This window comes from Ornithorhynchus anatinus, chromosome Y5 (genome assembly GCF_004115215.2).
Source record: "Ornithorhynchus anatinus isolate Pmale09 chromosome Y5, mOrnAna1.pri.v4, whole genome shotgun sequence".
Taxonomy (NCBI): Eukaryota; Metazoa; Chordata; class Mammalia; order Monotremata; family Ornithorhynchidae; genus Ornithorhynchus; species Ornithorhynchus anatinus.
In genome coordinates, this window is record NC_053179.1 from 1,742,165 (window position 1) to 1,768,145 (window position 25,981).

At 44.8% G+C, this 25,981-nt stretch overlaps 2 protein-coding genes across 14 annotated transcripts in view; both read right to left on the reverse strand.

Moving 5' to 3' along the window:
- LOC114808761 (interleukin enhancer-binding factor 3-like) overlaps positions 1 to 2,409 on the reverse strand; it is a 48,327-nt gene extending 45,918 nt beyond the window's left edge. For all 9 annotated transcript variants that reach the window (XM_029056613.2, XM_029056608.2, XM_029056607.2 and 6 more), the window contains exon 1: positions 2,246 to 2,409. The gene's annotated coding sequence lies outside the window, so the exon portion shown is untranslated. The remainder of the gene's footprint in view (positions 1 to 2,245) is intronic.
- A 16,476-nt stretch (positions 2,410 to 18,885) lies between these two features.
- Positions 18,886 to 25,981, reverse strand: part of LOC114808771 (MHC class II regulatory factor RFX1) — a 65,112-nt gene continuing 58,016 nt past the window's right edge. For 4 of the 5 annotated variants that reach the window (XM_039910989.1, XM_029056650.1, XM_029056652.1 and 1 more), the window contains 10 exons: positions 24,283 to 24,398; positions 23,939 to 24,057; positions 23,640 to 23,740; positions 23,130 to 23,281; positions 22,931 to 23,028; positions 22,526 to 22,675; positions 21,991 to 22,199; positions 21,375 to 21,528; positions 21,233 to 21,278; positions 18,886 to 21,043 (listed from right to left, as the gene is read on the reverse strand). In XM_039910989.1, coding sequence (XP_039766923.1) covers positions 20,877 to 21,043; positions 21,233 to 21,278; positions 21,375 to 21,528; positions 21,991 to 22,199; positions 22,526 to 22,675; positions 22,931 to 23,028; positions 23,130 to 23,281; positions 23,640 to 23,740; positions 23,939 to 24,057; positions 24,283 to 24,398 — 1,312 coding nt within the window. In that variant the 3' untranslated portion in view covers positions 18,886 to 20,876. The remainder of the gene's footprint in view (positions 21,044 to 21,232; positions 21,279 to 21,374; positions 21,529 to 21,990; positions 22,200 to 22,525; positions 22,676 to 22,930; positions 23,029 to 23,129; positions 23,282 to 23,639; positions 23,741 to 23,938; positions 24,058 to 24,282; positions 24,399 to 25,981) is intronic. The other variant, XM_039910990.1, reaches the window with a different exon arrangement.

Genomic DNA, 25,981 nt, shown 5'->3' on the forward strand with positions numbered 1-25,981 from the left:
GTGTTTAATAAATTCTATTAAATAAATGACAGGCAGAGCTGAGGAATGCTGAAGGGCTTAAGTTATAAGGTGCCGGAAAATGTTTATTTTGGGGAAAATTTATGAAAGCCTGCTGAAACCTGATGGCTCAAATTATTGCACAAAACTTCCCTAAAGTAAGCACACCAAGTGACTTTGCCACAAACACTAGTTGATGTTATTATGTAATTGATTAATTGAGGCTTCTTAAACAGATTTCTGTAAAATTGCAGTAACTTTTACCTAGAAGCTCACTCCTTTAAGTGAAAAAACTGAAAATGTGATTTTCATGAGGCAGCCACTTGCCATATTAGGCTGGCAGTTTATGGAAAGGAGGCATTCCTTACAAAGAATGAAAGGACTCTAATATCTGTTCTAAGCAGGTCATTCCATCTCAAGTCCCTGATTTACAGACTTGTTTTCCAAACTTAGTTCCAGTGCTGAAATAATTTAGTGTTGTTGGAATCCCTGGGGGAAAAGATAATTAGGAAGGGGGCTACCCTTAAGATGCTGAGAAAAAAGAAGGCTGAGGAAAAAAAAAAAGCTGATAGAACTCCATCAATAGGGAGCAAATACTATGAAGAGTGCTGCCAAGGGGGCCTCCTCCTTGCTGAGAGTTAAAGAGGTGACCATTCAAATAAACCACTCTGAGTTCGCATTTCTGGAAAATAATTTCAAAGGGAAACTTCCTTTCAACTCGGTTCATTCCACCTTCCAAGCTCTTCAATCAACATCACAGGGACTAGACAATGAAAAGAGCACACAGCCCAAAGGACCCCAGTATTCCATCTCCCAGCGCTGACAGTACTATGCCTTTCTTGACCCTGCAGTGGGACCTTGGGCAAAATGTGCACGACTGAGTCCTGGTAACTGCCACACTCAATCTCAGGGGAAGAGCCCTTTTCCCGAATAACACAAACAGTGTAGTCAAGTGGAAAGAGCAAGGGCCTAGGGTCTAGTTCTGGCTTCACTATTAGCCCACTCTGTGTTTGTGGACAAGTCACATCACGTCTTCAAAAAGCAGAGCGATGTAGGGGAAAACAGCTATGGCTGGGAGTCAGAAAACCTATATTGTAATTCAGGATCTGCCACTTTATGTTAAAATGGGGATAATAATAATTGTAAAAATAATAATGGTTCTTGTCAAGTGCATAATATGTCCTAGGCACAGTAAAAGCTGCTGGGGTAGATACAATGAAGCAGCACGGCTTAGTAGAAGGAGCCTGGGCTTCGGAGTCAGAGGTCATGGGTTCGACTCCCGGCTCTGCCACTTGTCAGCTGTGTGACCGTGGGCAAGTCACTTCACTTCTCTGGGCCTCAGTTACCTCATCTGTAAAATAGGGATTGACTATGAGCCTCACGTGGGACAACCTGATTACCTTGTATCTCCCCCAGCGCTTAGAACTGTGCTCGGCACATAGTAAGGGCTTAACAAATACCAACATTATTATTATTACAAGCAAACCCTATCCCATGTGGGGGCTCATAGTATAAATCCCCGTTTTATAGATGAGGTAACTGAGGCCCAAAGAATTGAAGTGACTTGCCCAAGGTCACACAGCAGACAGGTGGCGGATTCGAAATTAGAAGCCATGACCTTCTGACTCCCAGACCAGAGCTCTATCCACTCTGTGAGCTCCATGTGGGACAGAGGCTGTGTCCAACCTTAACAGCTTTTATCAAACCTAGTGCTTAGTAGAGTGTCTGACACACAGTAAGCGGCTAACAAATTCCACAAAACAAAAAAATAAAACAGAGGTTAGGAAGGCAGGACGAATGGAACTCCAGCAACTGCTATGAGCCCACTGAAGGAGAGTAAAAGTAGGAATGAGTACCGAAGGAAACCAAGAGCTGAAGTGAAAAAATAGGAAACACAAAATGGGGTACTGCGAGACACATTCCCTCTCTCCCTTCCCTACAATCTCCTGCTTCTGAAGGAAATTAACAGGGAGGGCCAGCGCTCATCAGGCAGCCGCCATTTTATTTCCTTGGCACAATGGAGGAAGAATAACGGCCCAAGAGTAATGGGTATGAAGCCGGGAGGTGACAACGATACACGGGAAAGGGGACATGATCACATTACTTTTCCTCACTTCCCAGCCAGTTATCTCATCACTTGAATCTATCCTTACTCAATTACTTAGGGTGTTCTTCCCTCAGGTGCTAGTACACTACGCTTTAAAGGCACAAGATGATTTTTCAGGGATCCATCGCAAGTTGTGCATACCTCGTTGGCGTCTCCTCGACTTCTGGATCAGCAACTACTACAGCTGCTACGTCTTCCTCCAGTGAGAGAGTACTGGTGACAGCAACCCTACAACTCTCTCAGGTAGCTAGGTCCTGCAGCAGTAACGAAAGGAAGACAAACCTACTGAGCGGCGCATGCATGACGTCAGGAGGGAAAAGAGGTCACGTGAGGCCAGTTGTACCGTCTTCTCCCTTACTTCCGGTTGGAGGCTTGAGGGGCGGAGGCAATGACCATGGCTAAGGCGGGGGAAATGATTCCTAGATCGGGATTGGGTGTCCAGAAATTCACGTGCTCCTAGCTCGGTGCTGCCGCGTTCCGGAAATTACTTTGCGTTAGTTGGCCCGCTGTGATTTTCCCTCGAGCTGCTACAGAAAACTGGTAGCTTAGGCATTATCCTGGACGACTTTTTCTCATTTACCCCATATATTCAGTCCGTCACTAAATCGAGTCGCTTTAACATTAACAATATCGCTAAAATCCGCCCCTTCCTCTCGATCTAAACTGCTACTACGTTAATTCAATCTCATTCAATTCCGCCTTGATTACTGCATCAGGTTCCTTGCTGACTTTCCTGCCTACTGTCTATCCCCACTCCAGTCTATACTTAGATCTGCTGCTTGGATCGTTTTTTTCTGTAATATCCTTCAGGCCTTGTTTCCCCACTCCTCAAGAACCTAGAGTGGTTGCCCATTCGTTCATTCATTCATTCATTCATTCATTCATTCATTCATTCATTCATTCTTATAAAGCATTTAATGTGTACAGAGCACTGTAGTAAGCAATTGGGAAAGTACAATATTTATTATCACTATATTTACTGTCACTATTTAGTGACATTCCTTGCCCACATAGAGATCACAGTCAAAAAAGTGGTGGGGACAGACATCAATACAAATAAGTAAAATTACAGACATATGTACATCCTTTAACTGTTGGAGTTCCTCAAGGGTCAGTTCTTGGCCCTCTTCTGTTCTCCATTTACACTCACTCCCTTGGTGAACTCATTCGCTCTCATGGCTTTGACTACCATCTCTACACAGATGACATGCAGATCTACATCTCTGCCCCTGTCCTCTCCCCCCCGACTTCTGGCTCGCATCTCCTCCTGCCTCCAGGACGTCTCCACCTGGATGTCGGCCCGCCACCTAAAAAACTCAACATGAGCAAGACTGAGCTCCTCATCTTCCCTCCCAAACCCGGTCCTCTCCCAGACTTCCCTATCACTGTGGATGGCACGACCATCCTTCCCGTCTCTCAGGCCCGCAATCTCGGTGTCATCCTTGACTCATCTCTCTCGTTCACCCCACACATCCTATCTGTTACCGAGACCTGCCGGTTTCACCTTTACAATATCGCCAAGATCCGCCCTTTCCTCTCCAACCAAAAGGCTACCTTACTGCTACAGGCTCTCATTATATCCCAGCTAGACTACTGTGTCAGCCTTCTCTCTGACCTCCCTTCCTCCTCTCTCGCCCAGCTCCAGTCTAATCTTCACTCCGCTGCCCGGCTCATCTTCCTGCAGAAACGATCTGGGCATGTCACTCTCCTTCTTAAACAACTCCAGTGGTTGCCTATCGACCTCTGCTCCAAACAAAAACTCCTCACTCTAGGCTTCAAGGCTCTCCATCACCTTGCCCCTTCCTACCTTTCCTCCCTTCTCTCTTTCTACCGCCCACCCCACACACTCTGCTCCACTGCCGCCTCACCTCCTCCCGCCGTCGACCCCTGGGTCACGTCCTCCCGCGATCCTGGAACGCCCTCCCTCCTCACCTCCGCCAAACTGATTCTCTTCCCCTCTTCAAAACCCTACTTAAAACTCACCTCCTCCAAAAGGCCTTCCCAGACTGAGCTCCCCTTTTCCCTCTACTGCCCTCCTTCACCTCTCCACAGCTAAACCCTCTTGTCCCCCCATTTCCCTCTGCTCCTCCCCATCTCCCTTCCCATTCCCTCAGCACCGTACTCGTCTGCTCAACTGTATATATTTTCGTTACCCTATTTATTTTGTTAATGAATTGTACATCACCTTGATTCTATTTAGTTGCCATTGTTTTTACAAAAGTTCTTCCCTTTGACTCCATTTATTGCCATTGTTCTTGTCTGTCCATCTCCCCCGATTAGACTGTAAACCCGTCAAATGGCAGGGACTGTCTCTATCTGTTGCCGACTTGTTCATTCCAAGCGCTTAGTACAGTGCTCTGTACATAGCGCTTAATAAATACCATTGAATGAATGAATATATTCAATGGTATTTATTGAGCGCTTACTATGTGCAGAGCACTGTACTAAGTGCTTGGAATGTACAAATTGGTAACAGAGACAGTCCCTGCCCTTTGACAGGCTTACAGTCTAATCGGGGGAGACAGACAGACAAGAACAATAGTAATAAATAGAATCAAGGGGATGAACATCTCATTAAAACAAAAGCAAATAAATATAAGTGCTGTGGGACTGAGGGGGGGAAGGCAAAGGGAGAAGTCAGGGCAACACAGAAGGACATGGGAGATGAGGAAAAGTGGGGCTTAGTCTGGGAGGCCTCTTGGAGGAGATGTGGGGGAGAGTAATTGTCAGATGTTAGGAGGGAGGAAGTTCCAGGCCAGAGACTGGACATGGGACAGAAGGGTAGCAGTAATATAGGCAAGATTGAGGCACAGTGAGAAGGTTAGCAGCCCCAGAGGATCAGAGTGTGTAAGTTGGATTGTAGAAGGAGAGAAATGAGGTGAGGTAGAAGGGGTCAAGATGATGGACTGCTTTAAAGTCAACAGTGAGGAGTTTTTGTTTGCTACCAAGGTGGATAGACAATCAGAATCCTGATCATTGACTTTAAAGCCCTCACTTTGCCCCCTCTTACCACACCTCACTGCTTTCCTACTATAGCCCAGCCCACACACTTCATTCCTTTAGTGCCAGTTTAGATTTTGCTATCTCACCACCAACCCCTTTCCCACACACTTCCTTTGGCCTGGATCCTCTCCCCCTCTATATATGTAACACTACCACTCTCCCCAACCTCAAAGCATTTTTAAGATCTCATCTTCTCCAAGAGGTTTTCCCTGAACAAGTCCTCTTTCCTCTGACTCCCAGTACTTTGTTTCATCTGTGCATTTGTGGACTTGATACTCACCCCTACCCCCAGCACCACAGCACTTATGTACATATCAGTAATTTTTTTATTAATATTAATGTCTGTCTCTACATCTAGACTGTAAACTCATTGAGGGTAAGGTAAATATTTACCAACTCTGTTGTACTGGCCTCTCCCAAGCAACTAGTGCAATGCTTTCCATAGAGTAAACACAAAATAAATACCATTGATTGATTGATTGATTGATTGATTGGAGGATTGATTGAACTGCTATCTAGAATCACTAAAACTGTAAGACTGGCACTATGAAAGGGTAATTTCTGGTGTAAATTGATGTACACAAAAATCTGGTACACTTCTCAATTTGTGGCACCTTTAACAACAAATAATCTCAAACCCTCTTTCCAGCAATACCACTTTTGGCAAGGATGAAAGCTCAAGTTATGCCACAAAACAACTAGGAATAAAACTAATTCTAGCATTCAAGTTTCAAGTCCAAAAATCTCAGGATAATTAAAATATTATTAATAATAATAATTAATAATGCAGCACTTCTGTATATCTGTAATTCATTTGTTTATTATTAATGTCTGTCTACCTCTAGAATGTAAGCTTGTTATAGGCAGGGAATGTGTCTATTGTTCTATTGTGTTCACTCAAGAACGTAGAACAGTGGTCCACTCACAGTAAGTGCTCAATAAATACAATTGAATGAATGATAATAATTGTGGTATTTGTTAAGTGCTTACCATGTGCCAAGAACTGTTTTAAGTGCTGGAGTTGGACACAGTGTCCTGTCCCAGATTAGACTTGAAGTCTTAGTCCACATTTTACAGATAAGGTAACCGAGATAGGGAAAGTTAAGTGACTTGGCCAAATATCATACAGGAGACAAATCACAGAGCTAGATTAGAACCTAGGTGCTGTCTTCCTGGACTGTGCGTTCCCCATAAGCAAATGTAGTATGGCCTACTGAATAGAGCATGATCCTGGGAGTCAGATGGTCATGGGTTCTAGTCCCAGATCCACCACATTCCTTCATTCATTCAGTCATATTTATTGAGCTCTCACTTTGTGCAGAGCACTGTACTAAGTTCTTGGGAGAGTACAAAACAACAATAAACAGTCATATTCCCTGCCTACAATGAGCTTATGGTCTGGGGGTGGGGGGGCACAGACATCAGTGCAAATAAATAAATAAATAAACACAGTCCTGTAGGACTGCAGGGGTGTGGGGGCGCAGGGGAAGAGCAAAGAGAGCAAATCAGGTTGACTCAGAAAGGAGTGGGAGATGTGGAAAAGTAGGGCTTAGTCTAGGAAGGCCTCTTGGAGGAGAAGTGCCTTCAATAAGGCTTTGAAGGTGGGGGAGAGTAATTGTCTGTGAGATTTGAGGAATGAGGGTATTCCAGGCCAGAGGCAAGACATGGTGTAGGGTTGGCAGCGAGACAGAAGAGACTGAGACGCAATGAGAAGGTGAGCACTAGAGGAACAAAGTGTGGGGCTGGGTTGTAGTGGGAGAGTAGCAAGGTGAGGTAGAAAGGGGCAAAGTGGTGGAGTGCTTTAAAGCCAATGTTGAGTTTTTGTTTGATATGGAGGTGGATGGGCAACCACTTTAGTTTTTTGAGGAGTGGGTGATATGCCCTGAAAGTTCTTCTAGAAAAATGATCTGAGCAGCAGAGTGAAGTTATAATAATGATAATTATAATATTTGTTAAGTGCTTACTATGTTCCAAGCACTGTTCTAAGTTTTGGGGTAGTTACAAAGTGATCAGGTTGCCCCGCATGGGGCTCACAGTCTCAATCCCCATTTTACAGATAAGGTAACTGAGGTACAGAGAATTTGCCCAAGGCTACACAGCAGATAAGTGGCAAGACCTGATTAGAAACCATGACCTCTGACTCCCAAACCCGTACTTGCCACTAGGTGGACTGGAGTCTGGAAAAACAGGAGGCTGGGAGGTCAGCAAGGAGGCTGTTGGGTAATCCAGGTGTGATAGGATGAGTGATTGTATTAATGTGGTATCACTTTTAATGGAGAGGAAAGGGACGATTTTAGTGATGTTCTGAATGTGAGAGTGGCAGGATTTAGCAATGGATTGAATATGTGAGTGAGTGACAGAGGAGACAAAGATAGCTCCAAGGTAACAGGCTTGTGAGACAGGAAAGATGGTTAAACTGTCTACTATGATGGGAAAGTGTCACCCGTTGCCGGGAACAGGTTCTGTCGAAATTGGCACAATGAGAGAGAGAGAAAGAGAGGCTGGGGATGGAAAACCTGAGTTTTGTATAGAATTTATTCCGCAGGGCGAATTGAATTAAATATTTAGACGCGACAAATCGGCCTTCCTTTTTGGGAGAAATATGGTGTTAAAGCTTCCCTAATGGTAGGAATACACTGGTATGTTACTTGCATGTGGCCGGACACCCGAGCCCACTTATGATTTACTCACAGTGTGGTGAGGCAGCTGGCTCCCACCATGTGCTCGCCCCATCCAGGAGGAATCCACCTTTGCATTAAATACACTTATGCATTAAACACTAATGAGTTACATACACTTATGAGTTACATACACTTATGCATTAAACCCAGTTATGCGTTACCCACTTATGGTTACTCTCACTTGGTGAGCCGGCTAGTTCCCACCATATTCCTGTCCCACTGGGGAAGCACCCACTTAAACATCAAATTCATTTAAATGTTACATACCCATGGTGAAGCATCTGGCTTCCAATCCCATGAGTGCTCATCAGGATGGGACACTCACCCATCCCACGGCTCCTCACTCGGTGCAAGCAAAGCGACCTTCTCACGCTCTGGGTAGAGGCGACCTGCAGCTGGCTGTACCTGTGCCTGTGCCCTTAGGCCATTCCAGCTTCCGGCCTCAGTTTATCCAATCTCTGCCTTCTCCCCCTTCTCCATTCCTAATTTGATTGGCACAGGGGCGAGGGGCACCTTCTGTATTCCCAGCTTGGGCTGTCAATCTGTAGTTTCGGTTGTGGGGGCAGTGTCCCAGCCTCACTTCCGAGTTCTGCCTGCTGGCTCAGGAGGTAAGGAGATAGCATTTGACCTTGAGATGGTCAGTACCCCAGGGTCACCTGGGGCAGAAAGTAAGGGAGGACAGGGTTTGTGTGAGATGAAAAGAAGTTCTTTTTTGGACAAGTTGAGTTTGAGGTGACGGAAGGACTTTCAAGTGTGTCTTGAAAGCAGATGTGAGACTGGAGAGAAGGAGAGGGATCAGGGCTGCATAGAGGTGATAGAGGTGAAGCTACTGGAGTGACTGAGTTTTCCAAGGGTGTGGGTGTAGATGGAGAAAAAAAGGGATCCAGAACTGAATCTTGAGGGACCCTCATTCATTCAATTATATTTACTAAGCACTTGGGAAAGTACAGTACACGCCCACAGTGAGTTCACAGTCTAGAGAGGGGAGACAGACATCAGTACAAGTAAACAGACAATATAAATAAATAAAATTACAGATATTTACACAAATTCTGGGGGGACGCTGAGGGGAAGAGAAAAGGGAGCAAATCAGGGTGATGCAGAAGAGAGGGGGAGATGAGGAAAAGTGTGGCTTGGTCGGGAAGGCCTCTTGGAGGAAACATGCCTTCAGTAACACTTTGAAGTGAGGGAGTGTAATTGTTTGTGGGATTTGGGAGGGAGGGCGTTCCAGGTAGAACATGGGCTAGGGGGCCACAGTGAAACAGGCGAGATTGAGGCACAGTGAGAAGTTTAGCACCAAAAGAGCCAAGTGTGCAGTCTGGGTTGTAGAAGAAGAGAAGTGATTATTCATTCAATAGTATTTATTGAGTGCTTACTATGTGCAGAGCACTGTACTAAGCGCTTGGGATGAACAAGTCGGCAATAGATAGAGACAGTCCCTGCCGTTTGACAGGCGATTAGGGGGTGGGACACAGGGAAGGAGACCGCAAAGGAGACTGAGAATAAATCTTCAAAGGGATAAGTGAAGTAGCAGGAGAGGACAGAAAAAATGAAGCAAACATTTGTCTGCTGTGTGACCTTGGGCAAGTCACTTTACTTCTCTGAGCCTCAGTTCCCTCATCTCAAAATGGGGATTAAGACTGTGAGTCCTGTATGGGACAGGTACTGTGTCCAACTCGACTATCTTCTATATACCCCAATACTTATAACAGTGCTTGACACATAGTAAGCACTTAACAAATACCATTATTATTATTATTATTATTATTATTATTATTAGGCTCAGTTGGCATTCCTGTCGGGAGACTTTAACAAGAACAAGATTTGGAAGGTTATAAAAGGTACTGGGATAGTTACACATTTTTGACTAGGAAATTATTGAAAATAGAAGCAGCGTGCCTCAATGGAAAGAGCACGGGCTTGGGAGTCAAAAGCAGATCTTTTTCCTCTTTTTGACAAGAAGGGGCACATTTAGCTGTCTGGTCAGGCCATGACAAGTAATGTTTTGCTTGCCTGAACAGATATCTCTAGGATAGGAGAAATGAAACACATTACATAAATCTGGAGAGTCAATTATATTTATTGAGCACTTACAGTGTGCAGAACACTATGCTAAGCATTTAGGAGAGTACAGTATAACAATAAACATAAATTTCCTGCCATCAGTGAGTTTACAATCTAGAGGGGGAGACAGACATTAATATAAATTACAGATTTGTATAAAAGTGCTATGGGGCTGAGAAGGGGTATTAATAAGGGGAACAAGTCAGGATGATGCAGAAGGGAGTGGGAGAAGAGGAGAGAAGGGCTTAGTCAGGGAAGATCTCTAGAGGAGATGTGCCTTCAATAAGGTTCTGAAGATGGAGATTGTAATTGTCTTATATGAGGAAGAACCTTGTTTCCCCACTCCTCAAGAAACTCCAGTGGTTGCCCATCCACCTCCACAACAGACAAAAATTCTTCTCTTTAAAGCACTTAATCACCTTGCCCCCTTCTCCCTCAACTTGCTACTCTTCTACTACAACCTCTCACCCACATCCTACCTGTGACCTGAAACGCCCTCTCTTCTCATATCAGACAGATAACTCTTTCCCCCCATTTCAAGACCTTACTGAAGGCACATTTCATTCAAGAAGGTTTCCCTAACTAAGCCCACCTCTTCTCTTTTGTCACTCACTTCTGTGCCACTCTTACTTTCTCCTTCATTCATCCTCTCTTCTATTGCCATGGCACATATGTATATATCTGTAGATATGTAATTTATTTATTTAATGTCTGTCTCATCTAGACTGTGAGCTTGCTGTGGGCAGGAATGTGTCTGTTTATTGTTATATTGTACTCTCTCAAGTGCTTAGCAGAGTGTTTTGGATACAGTGTGCTCAATAGAGAAGATTGAATGAATGAATGAATTAATTAATTAATTAATTAATGAGGGCATTCTGGGCCAGAGGAAGGACATGGGTGAGAGTCTGCTGGTGAAACAGATGAGATTGAGGTACAGTGAGAAGGCTAGAGGAACAAAGAGAAGATTAACACTAGAGGAGCGAAGTGTAGAGGCTGGGTTGTATTAGGAGAGTAGTGAGATGAAGTAGAAGACAGCAAGTTGACTGTTAAAAAAAAAATGTTCCAGTTTCTAGCACCATTATTACTGATATCTTGGAAGTTACTATTATCAGGATCAAGGAATTAGTTATTCAATAGTATTTATAGTATTTATTGAGCGCTTACTATGTGCAGAGCACTGTACTAAGCGCTTGGGATGAACAAGTCGGCAACAGATAGAGACAGTCCCTGCCGTTTGACGGGCTTACAGTCTAATCGGGGGAGACGGACGGACAAGAACAATGGCACTAAACAGCGTCAAGGGGAAGAACATCTCGTAAAAACAATGGCAACTAAATAGAATCAAGGCGATGTACAATTCATTAACAAAATAAATAGGGTAACGAAAATATATACAGTTGAGCGGACGGGTACAGTGCTGTGGGGATGGGAAGGGAGAGGTGGAGGAGCAGAGGGAAAAGGGGAAAATGAGGCTTTAGCTGCGGAGAGGTAAAGGGGGGATGGCAGAGGGAGTAGAGGGGGAAGAGGAGCTCAGTCTGGGAAGGCCTCTTGGAGGAGGTGATTTTTAAGTAAGGTTTTGAAGAGGGAAAGAGAATCAGTTTGGCGGAGGTGAGGAGGGAGGGCGTTCCAGGACCGCCGGAGGACGTGACCCAGGGGTCGACGGCGGGATAGGCGAGACCGAGGGACGGCGAGGAGGTGGGCGGCAGAGGAGCGGAGCGTGCGGGGTGGGCGGTAGAAAGAGAGAAGGGAGGAGAGGTAGGAAGGGGCAAGGTGATGGAGAGCCTTGAAGCCTAGAGTGAGGAGTTTTTGTTTGGAGCGGAGGTCGATAGGCAACCACTGGAGTTGTTTAAGAAGGGGAGTGACATGCCCAGATCGTTTCTGCAGGAAGATGAGCCGGGCAGCGGAGTGAAGAATAGACCGGAGCGGGGCGAGAGAGGAGGAAGGGAGGTCAGAGAGAAGGCTGACACAGTAGTCTAGCCGGGATATAACGAGGGCCCGTAATAGTAAGGTAGCCGTTTGGGTGGAGAGGAAAGGGCGGATCTTGGCGATATTGTAGAGGTGAAACCGGCAGGTCTTGGTAACGGATAGGATGTGTGGGGTGAACGAGAGGGACGAGTCAAGGATGACACCGAGATTGCGGGCCTGCAGGACGGGAAGGATGGTCGTGCCATCCACGGTGATGGAGAAGTCTGGGAGCGGACCGGGCTTGGGAGGGAAGATGAGGAGCTCAGTCTTGCTCATGTTGAGTTTTAGGTGGCGGGCCGACATCCAGGTGGAGACGTCCCGGAGGCAGGAGGAGATGCAAGCCTGAAGGGAGGGGGAGAGGACGGGGCGGAGATGTAGATCTGCGTGTCATCTGCGTAGAGATGGTAGTCAAAGCCGTGAGAGCGGATGAGTTCACCGAGGGAGTGAGTGTAAATGGAGAACAGAAGAGGGCCAAGAACTGACCCTTGAGGAACTCCAACAGTTAAAGGATGGGAGGGGGAGGAGGCTCCAGCGAAGGAGACCGAGAATGACCGGCCAGAGAGGTAAGAGGAGAACCAGGAGAGGACAGAGTCTGTGAAGCCAAGGTGAGATAAGGTATGGAGGAGGAGGGGATGGTCGACGGTGTCAAAGGCAGCAGAGAGGTCAAGGAGGATCAGAATGGAGTAGGAGCCATTGGATTTGGCAAGAAGGAGGTCATGGGTGACCTTAGAGAGAGCAGTCTCGGTAGAGTGGAGGGGACGGAAGCCAGATTGGAGGGGGTCTAGGAGAGAATGGGAGTTAAGGAATTCTAGGCATCGATTGTAGACGACTCGTTCTAAGATTTTGGAAAGGAAGGGTAGTAGGGAGATAGGATGATAACTGGAGGGGGAAGTGGGGTCAAGAGCGGGTTTTTTTAGGATGGGGGAGACGTGGGCGTGTTTGAAGGCAGAGGGGAAGGAGCCCTTGGAGATTGAGTGGTTAAGTAGTTACTAGCTTAATTACCTGATAAACTTGAACTAAAGTCAAATCAAGAACTGGGGTACAAGACATCAGAGTAGAGAGAAGATACTAAGGAACAAGGCCAGACTCTCTTGTTTCCCATTCCCAATTGAATATAAGGAAATTGATAAACTTGCTAGAGAAGTTATAAGGAGGGTGCCCTAAAGACTTAGATGAAGAGATAGTTTATTAACATATTTTGGAAAAATCAAGAACCTAGTTTAAATAATGAAAATATTTTTTAGTATATTTTGCACCTGGTTTTGCTTTCATTTCTTTTGAGCTTGTAATGATCCATCATTATTATTAATTATGCATTTCTATAATTAATTGCTATTTAAGATTTCTTGTTGATAGTGTATAAATCAATCATTTTTAGTAAGCATTCTGTGCAGAGCATTATATTAAGTGCTTGGGAGATTATAATATAACAAATTTGGTAGACATTTTCCTGACACAAGGATCTTACAGTCTAGAGGGGAAGGCAGAAATTAAAATAAATTATTGATCTGTATAAGTGCTATGGGGTTGTGGGTGGGGTGAATAAAGGTACAAATCCAAGTGCAAGGATGATGCAAAAAGGAGAGGGAATAGGGGTAATTAAGGTTTCACTGGGGATGATTGAAGACAGTGGAGAAGGCTCTGAAGTTGGGGAAAGTGGTGGTCTAATATGTATAGAGTTGGAGGGATTTCCAGGACAGAGTAAGTAAGTGGGAGTGGGTCAGTGGCAAGACAGAATCAAAACAGAGGTACATGAGTAAGTTTGGATTAGAGAAGTGAACATGCTGGGTTGTAATAGTAAATCAGTAAGGTAAGATAGGAGAGGACAAGGTGAGCCAATGATAAGGTGTTTTGGTTAGATGTAGAGGTAGATGAGCAACCTCTGGAAGTTCTTGAGGAATGGAGAGACATGGACTGAATTTTCTTATAAAAATGATCTGGGCAGAAGTGTGAAATACGGACTAGCGTGAAGAATGACAGGAGGTATCGAGGTCATTGAGGAAACTAGCAACAGTAAAAAATAGGATAAGATCAGCAATTTTGATGAAGAGGAAAGGGTAGATTTCCCTTCTCTTTCATCACCAAACTTTCACATTACTCTCATGCTATTCCCTCAGTTGGAATTTCAACTCCCTTCTACATCCTATAAAAGCCTTTCTCCCCCCCACCCTTCCCCGAACTTGTGTGGATTTGGACATTTTTATTTTTATATATGCCTGATGGTTCTGTTTTATAGTAATAAGACTTGTGATGTGTGGTATTTGTTAAGCACTTACTGTGTGCCAAGCACTGTGCCAAGCAAGTGTTGGGGTAGATACATTACAATCAGGTCCCACATGAGATTCACAGTCCAAGTAAGAGGGAGAACTGGAACTGGTATTGAATCTCCATTTTGTAAAGGAGGGAACTGAGACATAGAAGTGAAGTGAATTGTCCAAGGTCACAGCAGGTAAGTGACATAGTTGGGACTAGAACCCAGATCTTCTGACTTTTGAGTCAGTGCTATTTAGGAGGTGAAAGTCATATTGAAGAGAGTCAAGAAGAAAATTGAGGGAGAGGAACTGGAGATGGCAGGTATAGACAAGTTCCTTGAGGAATTAGGAGAGGAACAGTATGAGAAATATGGGGAAATAACTGAAGGGAGACGTAGAGTCAAAGGAGGGTTTTTTTTTTAAGATAGGAGAGACATGAGCCAGTTTGAAAGTGTGGGGAAAAAGCCATTAGAGAGTGACAGTTTAAGATGATGGTTAGGGAGAGAAGAAGAGTCATTCATTTATTAATGTTGGTATTTGTTAAGCGCTTACTATGTGCCGAGCACTGTTCTAAGCGCTGGGGTAGATATAGGGGAATCAGGTTGTCCCACGTGGGGCTCACAGTCTTAATCCCCATTTTACAGATGAGGGAACTGAGGCACGGAGAAGTTAAGTGACTTGCCCACAGTCACACAGCCGACAAGTGGCAGAGCTGGGATTCGAACTCATGAGCCCTGACTCCAAAGCCCATGCTCTTTCCACTGAGCCACGCTGCTTCTCCAGCCATGCTGCTTCTCCATTTATTCATTCAATCATATTTATTGAACTCTTACTGTATACAGAGCACTGTACTAAGTGACTGAGTCAAAAGCTTTGAAAAGATGCAAACCATTAGTCATAGGTGCAGGTTGAGAGCATGGATTTTGAGAGGAGGCAGAATTCCTCTTGAGATACTGTTGGGAAAAATGGGAAAGTTGACAAAAGGCAAGAGGAAAGAAGGCTGGAAAGGAGCAGGAAAAAACTTTAGGGAAATTATGCTTGATGGTTTCAATTTTTTCAATAAAGTACATAGCTAGGTAATTAGGGCCAAGAGTTGGGAAAAGGCAGGGGGTATAGAGGTTTGAAGAGATAGCTGAACAATGATGAGAAGCAGTGTGGCTTAGTGGAGAGTCAGAGAATGAGGGTTCTAATCCCAGCTCTGTCAGTGCTCTGTGATCTCGGGCAAGCCACTTCAGTTCTCTATGCCTCCATTACCTCATCTGTAAAATGGGGATTGAGACTGTGAGCTCCACATGGAAAAGAAACTATGCTCACCTCAATTTACTTGTATTCATTCATTCAATAGTATTTATTGAGCGCTTACTATGTGCAGAGCACTGTACTAAGCGCTTGGAATGAATAGTTTGGCAACAGGTAGAGACAATCCCCTGCCCATTGACGGGCTTACAGTCTAATCGGGGGAGACAGATGGACAAAAACAATAGCAATAAATAGAATCAAGGGATGTACATCTTATTAACAAAATAAATAGGGTAATAAAAATATATTCAAATGAGCCGGCGAGCACAGTGCTGAGGGGAGGGAAAAAGAGAGGGGAGAAGCAGAGGGAACCGGGGGGGGGGGGGGCGGGAAGGCGGCTGAGCTGAGGGGAGGTGAAGGAGGGGCAGAGAGGCAGCAGAGGGAGCAGAGGAAAAAGGGGAAGCTCAGTCTGGGAAGGCCCTTGGAGGAGGTGAGCGCTCGGTAGGGCTTTGAAGAGGGGAAGGGAATGTTTGGCGGAGGTGAGGAGGGAGGGCGTTCCAGGACCCCGGGAGGACGTGGCCCAGGGTTCGACGGCGGGATAGGCGAGACCGAGGGACGGTGAGGAGGTGGGTGGAGGAGAGGTAGGGGGGGCAAAGTGATGGAGTGAGAAGTTTTTGAAGCTTAGAGTGAGAAGTAATAAGTTTTTGTTTCATGCGGGGTTGATAGGCAACCACTGGAGGTTTTTAAGGAGGAGAGTGACATGCCCAGAGCGTTTCTGTAGGAAGATGAGCCGGGAAGCGGAATGAACAATAGACTGGAGCGGTGAACTTGTATCCAACCCAGGGCTTTAGATCAGTGACTGCTTAACAAGTACCATTATTATTAGTAGTAATAATAATATTTTATTATATATTACATAATTTATTATTGTATTATTAATAATAATTTGTAATAATAATAGTAAAACAAGCTTGGATGAAATATAGGTGGATGGAGTCAGCCTGATATATGAATTTCCACCAGAAACGCTCTGTGGCTCATGCTTAGGAGCCAGGGAAACAGACTGAAGGTGACCCAGGGCTAAGGGTTAGTAGTATAGGATCAGCAAAGGTATAGGGAAGCAAGTGAGTTGAGTTGAGTAATTGAAGAATATCACCTCAACGATGTAATGATGCCATGAAATGGGGAGTCTCTATTTCCCTCTCTCATCCTAATCCAGTATCCTAAGAGGACCACTGAAAATACTAATTCCTGACAAATTTTATTGAAGCAAGTAAATAGTGAAAATTATTAAAACTACACAGTGAAACCTGTGAATTTATCTTGTGAAAGCAACATGTGTTTGTATAGTACTTCTGTATAATTTCTTTTGAAACTCAAGATTACTAGGAGCCTGTAATTTTGCACCTTTAGCCAGTGATTCTTCCCATCATGCATATCTCTTATTTTTGTATTTTTTTCTTCCTATATTTCCTCATTCATTCATTCAATCGTATTTATTGAGTGCTTACTGTATGCAGAACACTGTACTAAACACTTGGAAAGTACAATTCGACAACAAATAGGGACAATCCTTACCCAACAATGGGCTCACCGTCTAGAAGGGGGAGACAGACAACAAAACAAAACAAGTAAACAGGCATCAATACCATCAAAATAGATAAATAGAATCATACATAAATGCCAGTAATTAATAAAATACAGTGATAAATACGTATAGATATATACAAGTGCTGTGTGGGGAGGGGAAGGGGGTAGAGCAGAGGGAAGGAGTAGGGGCAGTGGGAAGGGGAGAGGGAGCAGAGGGAAAAGGAGGGCTCAGTCTGGGAAGGCCTCCTGGAGGTGAGCTCTCAGTAGGGCTTTGAAGAGGGGAAGAGAGTTAGTTTGCCCAATGTGGCTACATCTCCAGCTCTGATCTCTCTCCTTCTCTCCAGTCTCACATTTCCTGCCTTCAAGGGATCTCTATTGACTCAAACTTAACATGTCTGAAACAGAGCTCCTTTGTTGCCATACAAACCCAGTCCTCCCCAAGACTTTCCCATAATTGTAGATGGTACAAACATCCTTTCTGTCTCACAAGCCCATAACCTTGATGTTTTCCTTAATAATGTTGGTATTTGTTAAGCGCTTACTATGTGCTGAGCACTGTTCTAAGCGCTGGGGAAGATACAGGGTCATCAGATTGTCCCACGTGAGGCTCACAGTTAATCCCCATTTTACAGATGAGGTAACTGAGGCCCAGAGAAGTTAAGTGACTTGCCCACATTCACACAGCTGACAAGTGGCAGAGCCGGGAGTCGAACCCATGACCTCTGACTCCAAAGCCCAAGCTCTTTCCACTGGGCCAGGTTGCTTCCTTCCTTGACTCCTCTGTCTCATTCAACCACACATAATTCAATCTGTCCCCAAATTTTGTTGAACCCACATTCACAACATCACTAAAATCTGCCCTTTCTTCTCCATCCAAACTGCTAACTCGTTAATAAAACCACTCATTCTATCCTGCCTGGATTACTGCATCAGCTTCCTTGCTGACCTCCAAGCATCCTGTCTCTCCCCACTCCAGTCCATACTGGAAGCAGCGTGGCTCAGTGGAAAGAGCCCGGGCTTGGGTCAGAGGTCATGGGTTCGAATTCCAGCTCTGCCACTTGTCAGCTGTGTGACTGTGGGCAAATCACTTTACTTATCCGTGCCTCAGTTCCCTCATCTGTAAAATGGGGATTAAGACGTGAGCCTCACATGGGACAACCTGATTACCCTGTATCTAGCCCAGTGCTTAGAACAGTGCTGAGCACATAGTAAGCGCTTAACAAATACCAACATTATTACTATTACTACACTCTGCTGCCCAGAACATTTTTCTACAAAATGTTCAGGAGATGTCACCCCCTTTTCAAAAAACTCCAGTGGTTGTCCATTCATCTCCGTATTAAATGAACTCCTCACCATTGGCTTTAAAGGACTCCATCATCTCACCCCTTCTCCTTCACCTTGCTTTTCTGGCTTCTCACCCAGCTCACACTTCACTCCTCTAGTGCTAACCTTCTCACAATGCCTGACACACTGTTACACAAGTACTTAACAAGTACCATTAAACAAAACAAAGCATAAAAAAACAAAAAAACTATTCACACATATCCTGCCTCTAGCTTGGAAACTCCCTCCCTCTTCATATTCAGAATACAATTACTCAACTCACCCTCAATGTCTTATTACTAGTTCATCTCCTCCAAACGGCCTTTCCATACTATGTCATTTCCTCTTCTTCCTCTACCTTCTACATCCTCCTCACATTTGGATTTGCACCCTTTATTCACCCCTCCCTCTGCTCCACAGAACTTATGAATAAAACTGCACATTACATTATTATGTTACAACATTACTTATTTATTTTAATGTCTGTCTCTCCCTCAGGACCGTAAGCTGCTGTGGGTAGGACATGTCTATTAACTCTGTTAAATGGTACTCTTGGAAGTGCTTAGAATGGTTGTCTGCATAGTAAGTGCACAATAAATACAACTGATTGAGTGAGTGCTCTACAACACCCTCTTAGCATTTAGATGATAAGCAGCAGAAGTCAATAACAAAGCTGAATTTATTGTGTTTCAAGAAAAACTACAAAATGTAGAAAACAGCTTCAGAAACTTACAGATTTTCAAACTTCCATAAAAGGGAGGAAATAGTAAAAGACATGGTTACTTGGTCTGGTTGATGCTGTCACCAGAGAAATACTTCAAGGAGCATACAACATGGAGGAAAATTCATACAGGTCACAGTTTAGAACACAAGTATCTACATCTCAGTTGAAATCACTGATAAAGATCTGGAACAAATATATTTATGGTACTTTGGAAAAAGCCAATAAACTATGAGCTCTACTTGGATATTGGTCCCAGTAACAAGTTATTTGTTTCAGCATGGAAAATTGGTTCATTTTTTAACATTAAAACATAAACCTTGTGTACACTACAATATCAAAGAATATACAACTACTAAAACAGAACTACACAAGCAAAGTTTCTGGGAAGAAAGATTTGGGGTTCGTAACAGGAGAAACAGATGAAAGAGCTGATAAACTGGGGAAAAGCTGATAAACTTGGTGAGTGTCTCAATCCACATTCGGGGCCAGTTTCTTCTGAGGTTGAACCTGAAATCTCTGCCTCCTGAATGAATTGAAGCTCTTCAGAAAGCTAGAAAATTGTTTCACTGGATAGCGCCAACATAACACTGCTTCATAAACTGAGGTGACAATGGAGAAACACATTTTTCTCCCTATTTTTAATGACTAGAGGCAAAGCTTACTTCTTCCTGGTGCCCATCTTTGATGCCCCAAAATGACGGAACAAATCATGCCTCAGCAAGGACTGAAACAACCAGATAGGTAATTCATTGACAGCAGGAATAAGAGAGGTTAAAAACGGAACTAGGAAGATGAAGGATAAATGGAGGGCAGTGAAAACCTAGGGATGGCAAAGCGAGCTTAAATGACCTAGTCTGTGATGTGATTTCTTTCCGCCCCTTTCTACCCACCATGGACAGAAAGCACCTAGAGCATTAGTGCATCTGCCTCTGTTCTGGAATCTGATTCCCTTCTCCCACCCAAAGTTCCCTTTCAGCATGTCCCAGAATGAAAACAAGGGACCCACTACAGTGTTCAAGAAAGCCAGGGCACCACTACCAATCACTGTGGAACCAGCAAGCCTGTGGCAGGAAGAATTAGCAGTGCAGCTCTTTGCAAATTCGATTAACTCTTTTCAGGAACCCCATAAATTTATATTCCTTTTTCAAGTGCAATTAAAGCAGCTCCTTGAACTGTTTTAAGATAATAACGATCCTCCCAGTCTCTTGGCTTGATTTTAATGTTTGGGCAAGCTAAAAGAGAATTGGGAGAGGGCAGAAGGTAAAGCAGGGTGGCAAATTATTACAAAATCTAAAGGTGGATGTGGAGGAGGTAAGGCACATTTGACTTTCTCAGTCAGGATATTTTGTGCTATGGAGGGAAAACCACTGAAATTAGTTAATTCTTCTTACTTGCTTTTGCCCTGACTTGGCCTAATACAGCTACCGAGAATGCTATAAAACATTAAATCTAGGATAATCTAAATATGCCCATCTGTTGCTTGCAGCCCCATAACCTATACTCCAAATTTGGCCTTTGTGTTAGACTATAGCTTGAGGAATGTGGGAGGGCCCCCTTACCTCAGTTTTGTAATCTCATTCCCTGCACTGTTCACAAAGGGCAGGACCAAATGGACACCAATTACAGAAGAGGGAAGTGCCCACAAACTCCACACCTAAATGTGAGGGAAAAAAAGGAAAACAAACCCATACAAGATGTACAGGCCTTTAGAGACAAGACTTTAGTTGGTTATATTATAAACTTGGGGTGTGACACAGAAATTAGTAAAAAGGTGAAGGGAGGCAAGGGACTCTTTAGTTGAAAGCCTGAACTACTTGTATCTGATTCTAAAGAACACTGTAGAGAGGATAATGCCCTCTGAGTTGGCACTAACAGAGGGCAGAAAGGGAAAAAGGTGCAGGTCAAGTTTTGGACTCATCTACTATGGGTTATTTAGTTAGAAGGCATGGCTGAAGGAAGATGGCCTCTCCATCTATTCTCAGCAACTTGGTTGCAGGCTCCAGAGACTCAGAGTTGAGAGTTGATTCACCGAAGTTAGAAGAAATTTTCTGGGCCAATTCACCTTTGTTCTCTGCTTCTTCCTCCTCTTCCTCATCTGAGGACAAATATGGGACAAAATTAGGGATAACTGGGTAACTTAGCCCCTTACATTCATTCCAAAATCTCTTGGCTCCTCAGATATACCAACCTTCTAGTGCGGTATCAGTAAGTTTCTAAGATCTGAAATCGGAAGGAGACCTAGGCACAGAGTCCCTGCCCACCCAAATAAAGAAGAAGCTCCTACCTTTTTCAGGATTCAGTTGGTCTAGGGAGCTGGCCAAGCTGGCAAACTGCATGGAAGAGAAACACCTCAGGTTGTTAGAGAGGTTTGATCATTTTGAGTTCTGTTCAGGCCTCCCAAGACCCATTCCCATAACTGCACTGACCTCACCCATGACAGCAATAGGGGTCTTGCTCTTGTCCTGTGCCACACGATGTTCAACTAGATAGTACATGTATTCATCACAGAGCAGCCGGATCAGGTGGAAGGAACCAAAGCTGGCAGCACTGCGCAAAGTCAGGTCCCGAATCACCAGGGAGCTATGGGAAATCCACATGTCAATTTCACTCAGTTTTGGCCCTAAAAACCTGCTTCTGAGTCCATTCTTAACTCTAGTCCTACCCATTTATCTGATTCTAGTTCCAATTTGGTTCTGAGCTGTACTAGTGGTGATACTTATTAAATGCTTATTTTGCATACAGGTCTGTATTAAGCCTTGGTAAAAAGTTATGGGTGAATGGCCCCGGCCTTCAAGAGTTTTACATTCCATTGGCACACTAACCCTAACTCACATCCTTGATCTTCTCTGCTATATCAATCTTGCTCTCCTAGTTCCTGAATTTCAAATTTCTTATTCTTGGTTATGGCTTTCTATGATTCAGTTAGCTTCTGAAAAGACCCTTCTTCAACCCATACAAAATCTTTCCCTGATCATGTTCTAAGTTCCAAATAATTTAGTTCTAAGTGAGTGTCTCTGGACCAAGGCCCAATCCTTTGCTCACCTGTAGAAGGACCACTTGAGGAGGAAGAGCTTGGCGGCCTTGGGAAAACTGGAGGTACCCTGGTATGGCTTGAGAACCTGGCTGACCACACAGTCCAGCCAGGATGCCCATTGTTCCAGGGAGTTCTGTTGCTGTAGTGTCACCTTGAAGTCCTGCTCCAGTTGTTGCACTATATTGTTCTCACAGTGGCCCACCCATGAAGCCTGCTCCTAGAAGGGCATGGAGGAGGGGCAAGATATTAGGGACCCTTTAAAAGTTCATAATTGCATTTTGAAATGCACTGAGCTTCTTTTCCATAATTCACCCCAAAACTGGAAATTCACTGGTAATACAGAAACATAAATGGTGAAGCCTGGTTTAGGAATCAAGGAACTAAGATTGTAGCATCAAATATGGAGACTGTAAAAGATGAAAAAAAAGGAGGAAAGATTTGTGTTTCAAATAAATGTGTTCCCATCCCATTCCTCTGGCCTCCCTGTCATTCTGGGGTTTTCTGTGCTTCCTTGATTCCAGGCAGGACCCCACAAGAGGGTACCTGGACATTTGCAAAGTCAACACGGTTGAGGTCATTGAGCATCTGGTTGATCTGCAATGTATTCTGCAGCACGGCTCGAGCTGCTTGTGCCAGATGATTGAGAGAAGTGTAGCGCCGCAGAGTCTGGGCAAAGGTACTTGCAGTTGCCACCTGTGGGTCAGGATTCTACAATGAGTGGGTTCTGTCTGCCTGGTTGTCAGCAGATGGAAGAAGCCTGCACCAAATGTCTACTAGAATTGACTAAAACTTCAGAGTCCCACTCACTTTCTAGAGAAATTTGGGAAATGAGGGGAGAAAGCTCAAGCATTGCTAAAGTGGGATGAGAAGGGATCTCTATAGTGAGAGGATCTAAGACTGAATAAGATTTAGACTGAGGACCCTCTCTCCACCTATGAGTCACTTTACCTTCACACACACCATCTCCTCTGGAATATTTATCATGGCATTGGTGAGCCAGCTCTCCAAGCTTTTGGCAAAATTCCTGATAGCTTGCATCAAGACACCTAAGGGATAGGTAGGCAGTAATGAAGTCATTCCAAACCCCCAAGAAAGCTCCATCTTCAATGTTACTGTCCTACCTTTTTCTAATACCCTGGTCACTCACTGGGGATAGGACGTAGCACATCTGGAATGAGAATCTCCACTAGGCCCTGGTACAGCAGGATGTCGCAATCTTTGGTCCACCTGAGCACAGACTTATACTTGGATAAGATAACCAGACGATTCTTAGGTAACCGCTTCTCAGCTTCATCATAGCTACAAATATGGGTGCACAGAAACCCTTAAAGTCATTCAGAGTAAGAGTAAATTTTACAGTTCAACTTCAATCTCCCACCCATCCCTAACCCTCTCTCAGTCAGGCATTCATCTTCCTACTCAAGTTATTCCAAGACTCTACCCTTCTAACCTAACCCCCAACTTCATGTCAGCCCAGTTGGATTCCAATACCTGCCCAATCTGCTTCCAACATCCTGTCCAGATTAGCTAATTTACTTGTAGTACTTTATCTAGGACAGTTTTATTCCCCATGGCCAGCTACATGCCATCTTCTCTAATGTAGTTCTCTCTATTCCAGCCCCAGGACTCCTATTTCTTAGAGCACTGGGATACTCACATTACCATGAATGGACCCTCAATGAGGTTGTATCTCCAAAACGTTTTCCATAAGGATTCCAGCAGGGTGAACTTCAGATTGATTATTATGTTGATAATGGCCTGGGAGGAGGACAGAAGATGAAGGCACTGCCCACTCAGTGCTTTATAAGTAGGGAAATGAATGTGACTATCATCTCTAGCCTCCTGTTCTAAGTAGTGCGCTGCTACTTTTGCTACTAATTGGAGCACCATAAAGGATCCCACAGCCCTACCCAGTCTCTTTCTCAATCCTAGCTCTTCACCCAACTGCACCCATACCTCGCAGTGCTCCCGGTACAGGATCTGAAAGGCCTTCACATCCTCAACCTCGATTCCCTCTGGTAACATTTGGCCCTGCAGATCGAGTTCTGTGAAGTCTGGGAGGCTCCATGATGCATCTGAGGGATGGAAAAGCTTAGAATGTTTAGGATGGTCCCAGGTGATCCCTCTTCTTCTTTCACCTTCATGCCTTGTCTCTGAGTTGTTACTGGTGGTTCTATCAGGATTCAACGCATTGCTGTTGTAGTCACTTCTAGGATGGAGGGTGTCTCAAGACCCTGAGGTTCAGGATTCTAGGACTAATGGGGAAAGGAGTGAGCGCACCAGGGGAAATTTGCTCTTACCCAGGAAATGCTGATACTGCTGGATTTGAGAATTGATGTCAGAAAGTCCTGATTCCTGTTGCTGGCACTCAGCCACACCACTGATCAGTCGATCCACTTTCTGGATTGGGTTCAGTCTACAAACAATGAAGACAAAGGTTAGTTTATTTGAGCCTTCCTCCAGAGCTTGCCAGTTACTCAAACAGAAAGTATGGTTGTATCAAAGCACTTGTCCCCTCCATTCTTTCCTCTCTGAACACCAGCTTCGACTATTCACTCTCCAATGGCTTCTCTCTTACTCTAAAATACTCCTCCCTTGACCATACGGTTCCCTCCAGTATTCACCCCAGGTCCCTCCTACCATTCCCATCTCCCTTTTACCAGAGAAACTGTGAGGTCCAGTGGATTAAGCACAGATCTGGGGGTCAGAAAGACCTGGGTTTTAATTCTGGCTCCGCCACTTGTCTGCTGTATTATTTGGTCAAGTCACTTCACTTCTCTAGGTTGCAGTTACTCCATCAATAAAATGGAGATTGAAATTGTGAGTTCCACTGGGGTTGGACTGTGTTCAACCTGATTTGCTTGTATCTACCCCAGAGCTTTAGTACAGTGCAGATGCAAGATACTCTGAGCCCTCTAATGCCTCCCGTTCACAGTGGAGATCTAAATTCATGCCAAGAGAAAGACCACATCCACCCAGAAACCACTTGGCAAACCAGAGCCAAAACAGTGAATCATGGGGAGGGTATTCTCCAATGATGCAGGTGACCTAGGATAACAATAATAATAATAATGGCATTTGTTAAGCACTTACTATGGGCCAAGCACTAAGTGCTGAGAGGATAAAAGGTGATCAGGTTGTCCTTTGTGGGGCTCATAGTCTTAATGTTCATTTTACAGATGAAGTCACTGAGGCACAGAGAAGTTAAATGACTTGCCCAAAGTCACACAGCTGACAAGCGGCAGAGCCGGGATTTGAACTCATTACCTCTGACTCCCCAGCTTGTGCTCTTTCTACTGAGCCATGCTGCTTCTGGGGAAGAGACACTGAGCCCTCCAGCCCCCTCCCCTCATACCAGAGGCCTAAGATTGAGCCAGAGAGAAAGTCTGATTACCACCCCAAGACCCACTGAACAAGACAGGGGGCCAAAAATGAGGAAAGGAGAGAGTCTCCGCCACCCCTGATGGTGACTTAGGATCTACCCGGTGGACGGAAGGCACACTGGAAGCCTAAGAGAGAGCCAGAGAGGAGGGTTCCCAAACATCCCAACACCAACTCGGCAAGCCATGAGCCAAAAAAACTGATACAAAGTGAGGGTTTCCACCATCCCCTGGCTCCTTTCTCCCTCCGCCATGAGGAACCTGGGATTGCCATGGAGGAAAAGCATGCAGAGACCTCTGGGCCCTCCCCTCCCCCTTCAGGCCTACAAGTGCACCAGGGAGAAGGGCTACTGACCACCCCAGCACACACTCGGCAAGCCACGGGACAAAAAAATGCAGCAAAGGGAGGGTCTCCACCATCCCTCTACCCCCACCCCTCACCCTGGTGGCCTGAGATCATGCTGGAGAGAAGGATGACCCCTGCAATGTGAGTGTCTGAGTATAGAACAAAGGGGAGGGTGACCTCCAGCCATGCCCACCAGAGGGCTGGGACGACCAAGACAGAAGGTGCCCCCTTCCTTCTTGCCCCTGTGCACCGAGGGAGGGGACAACGTCATCG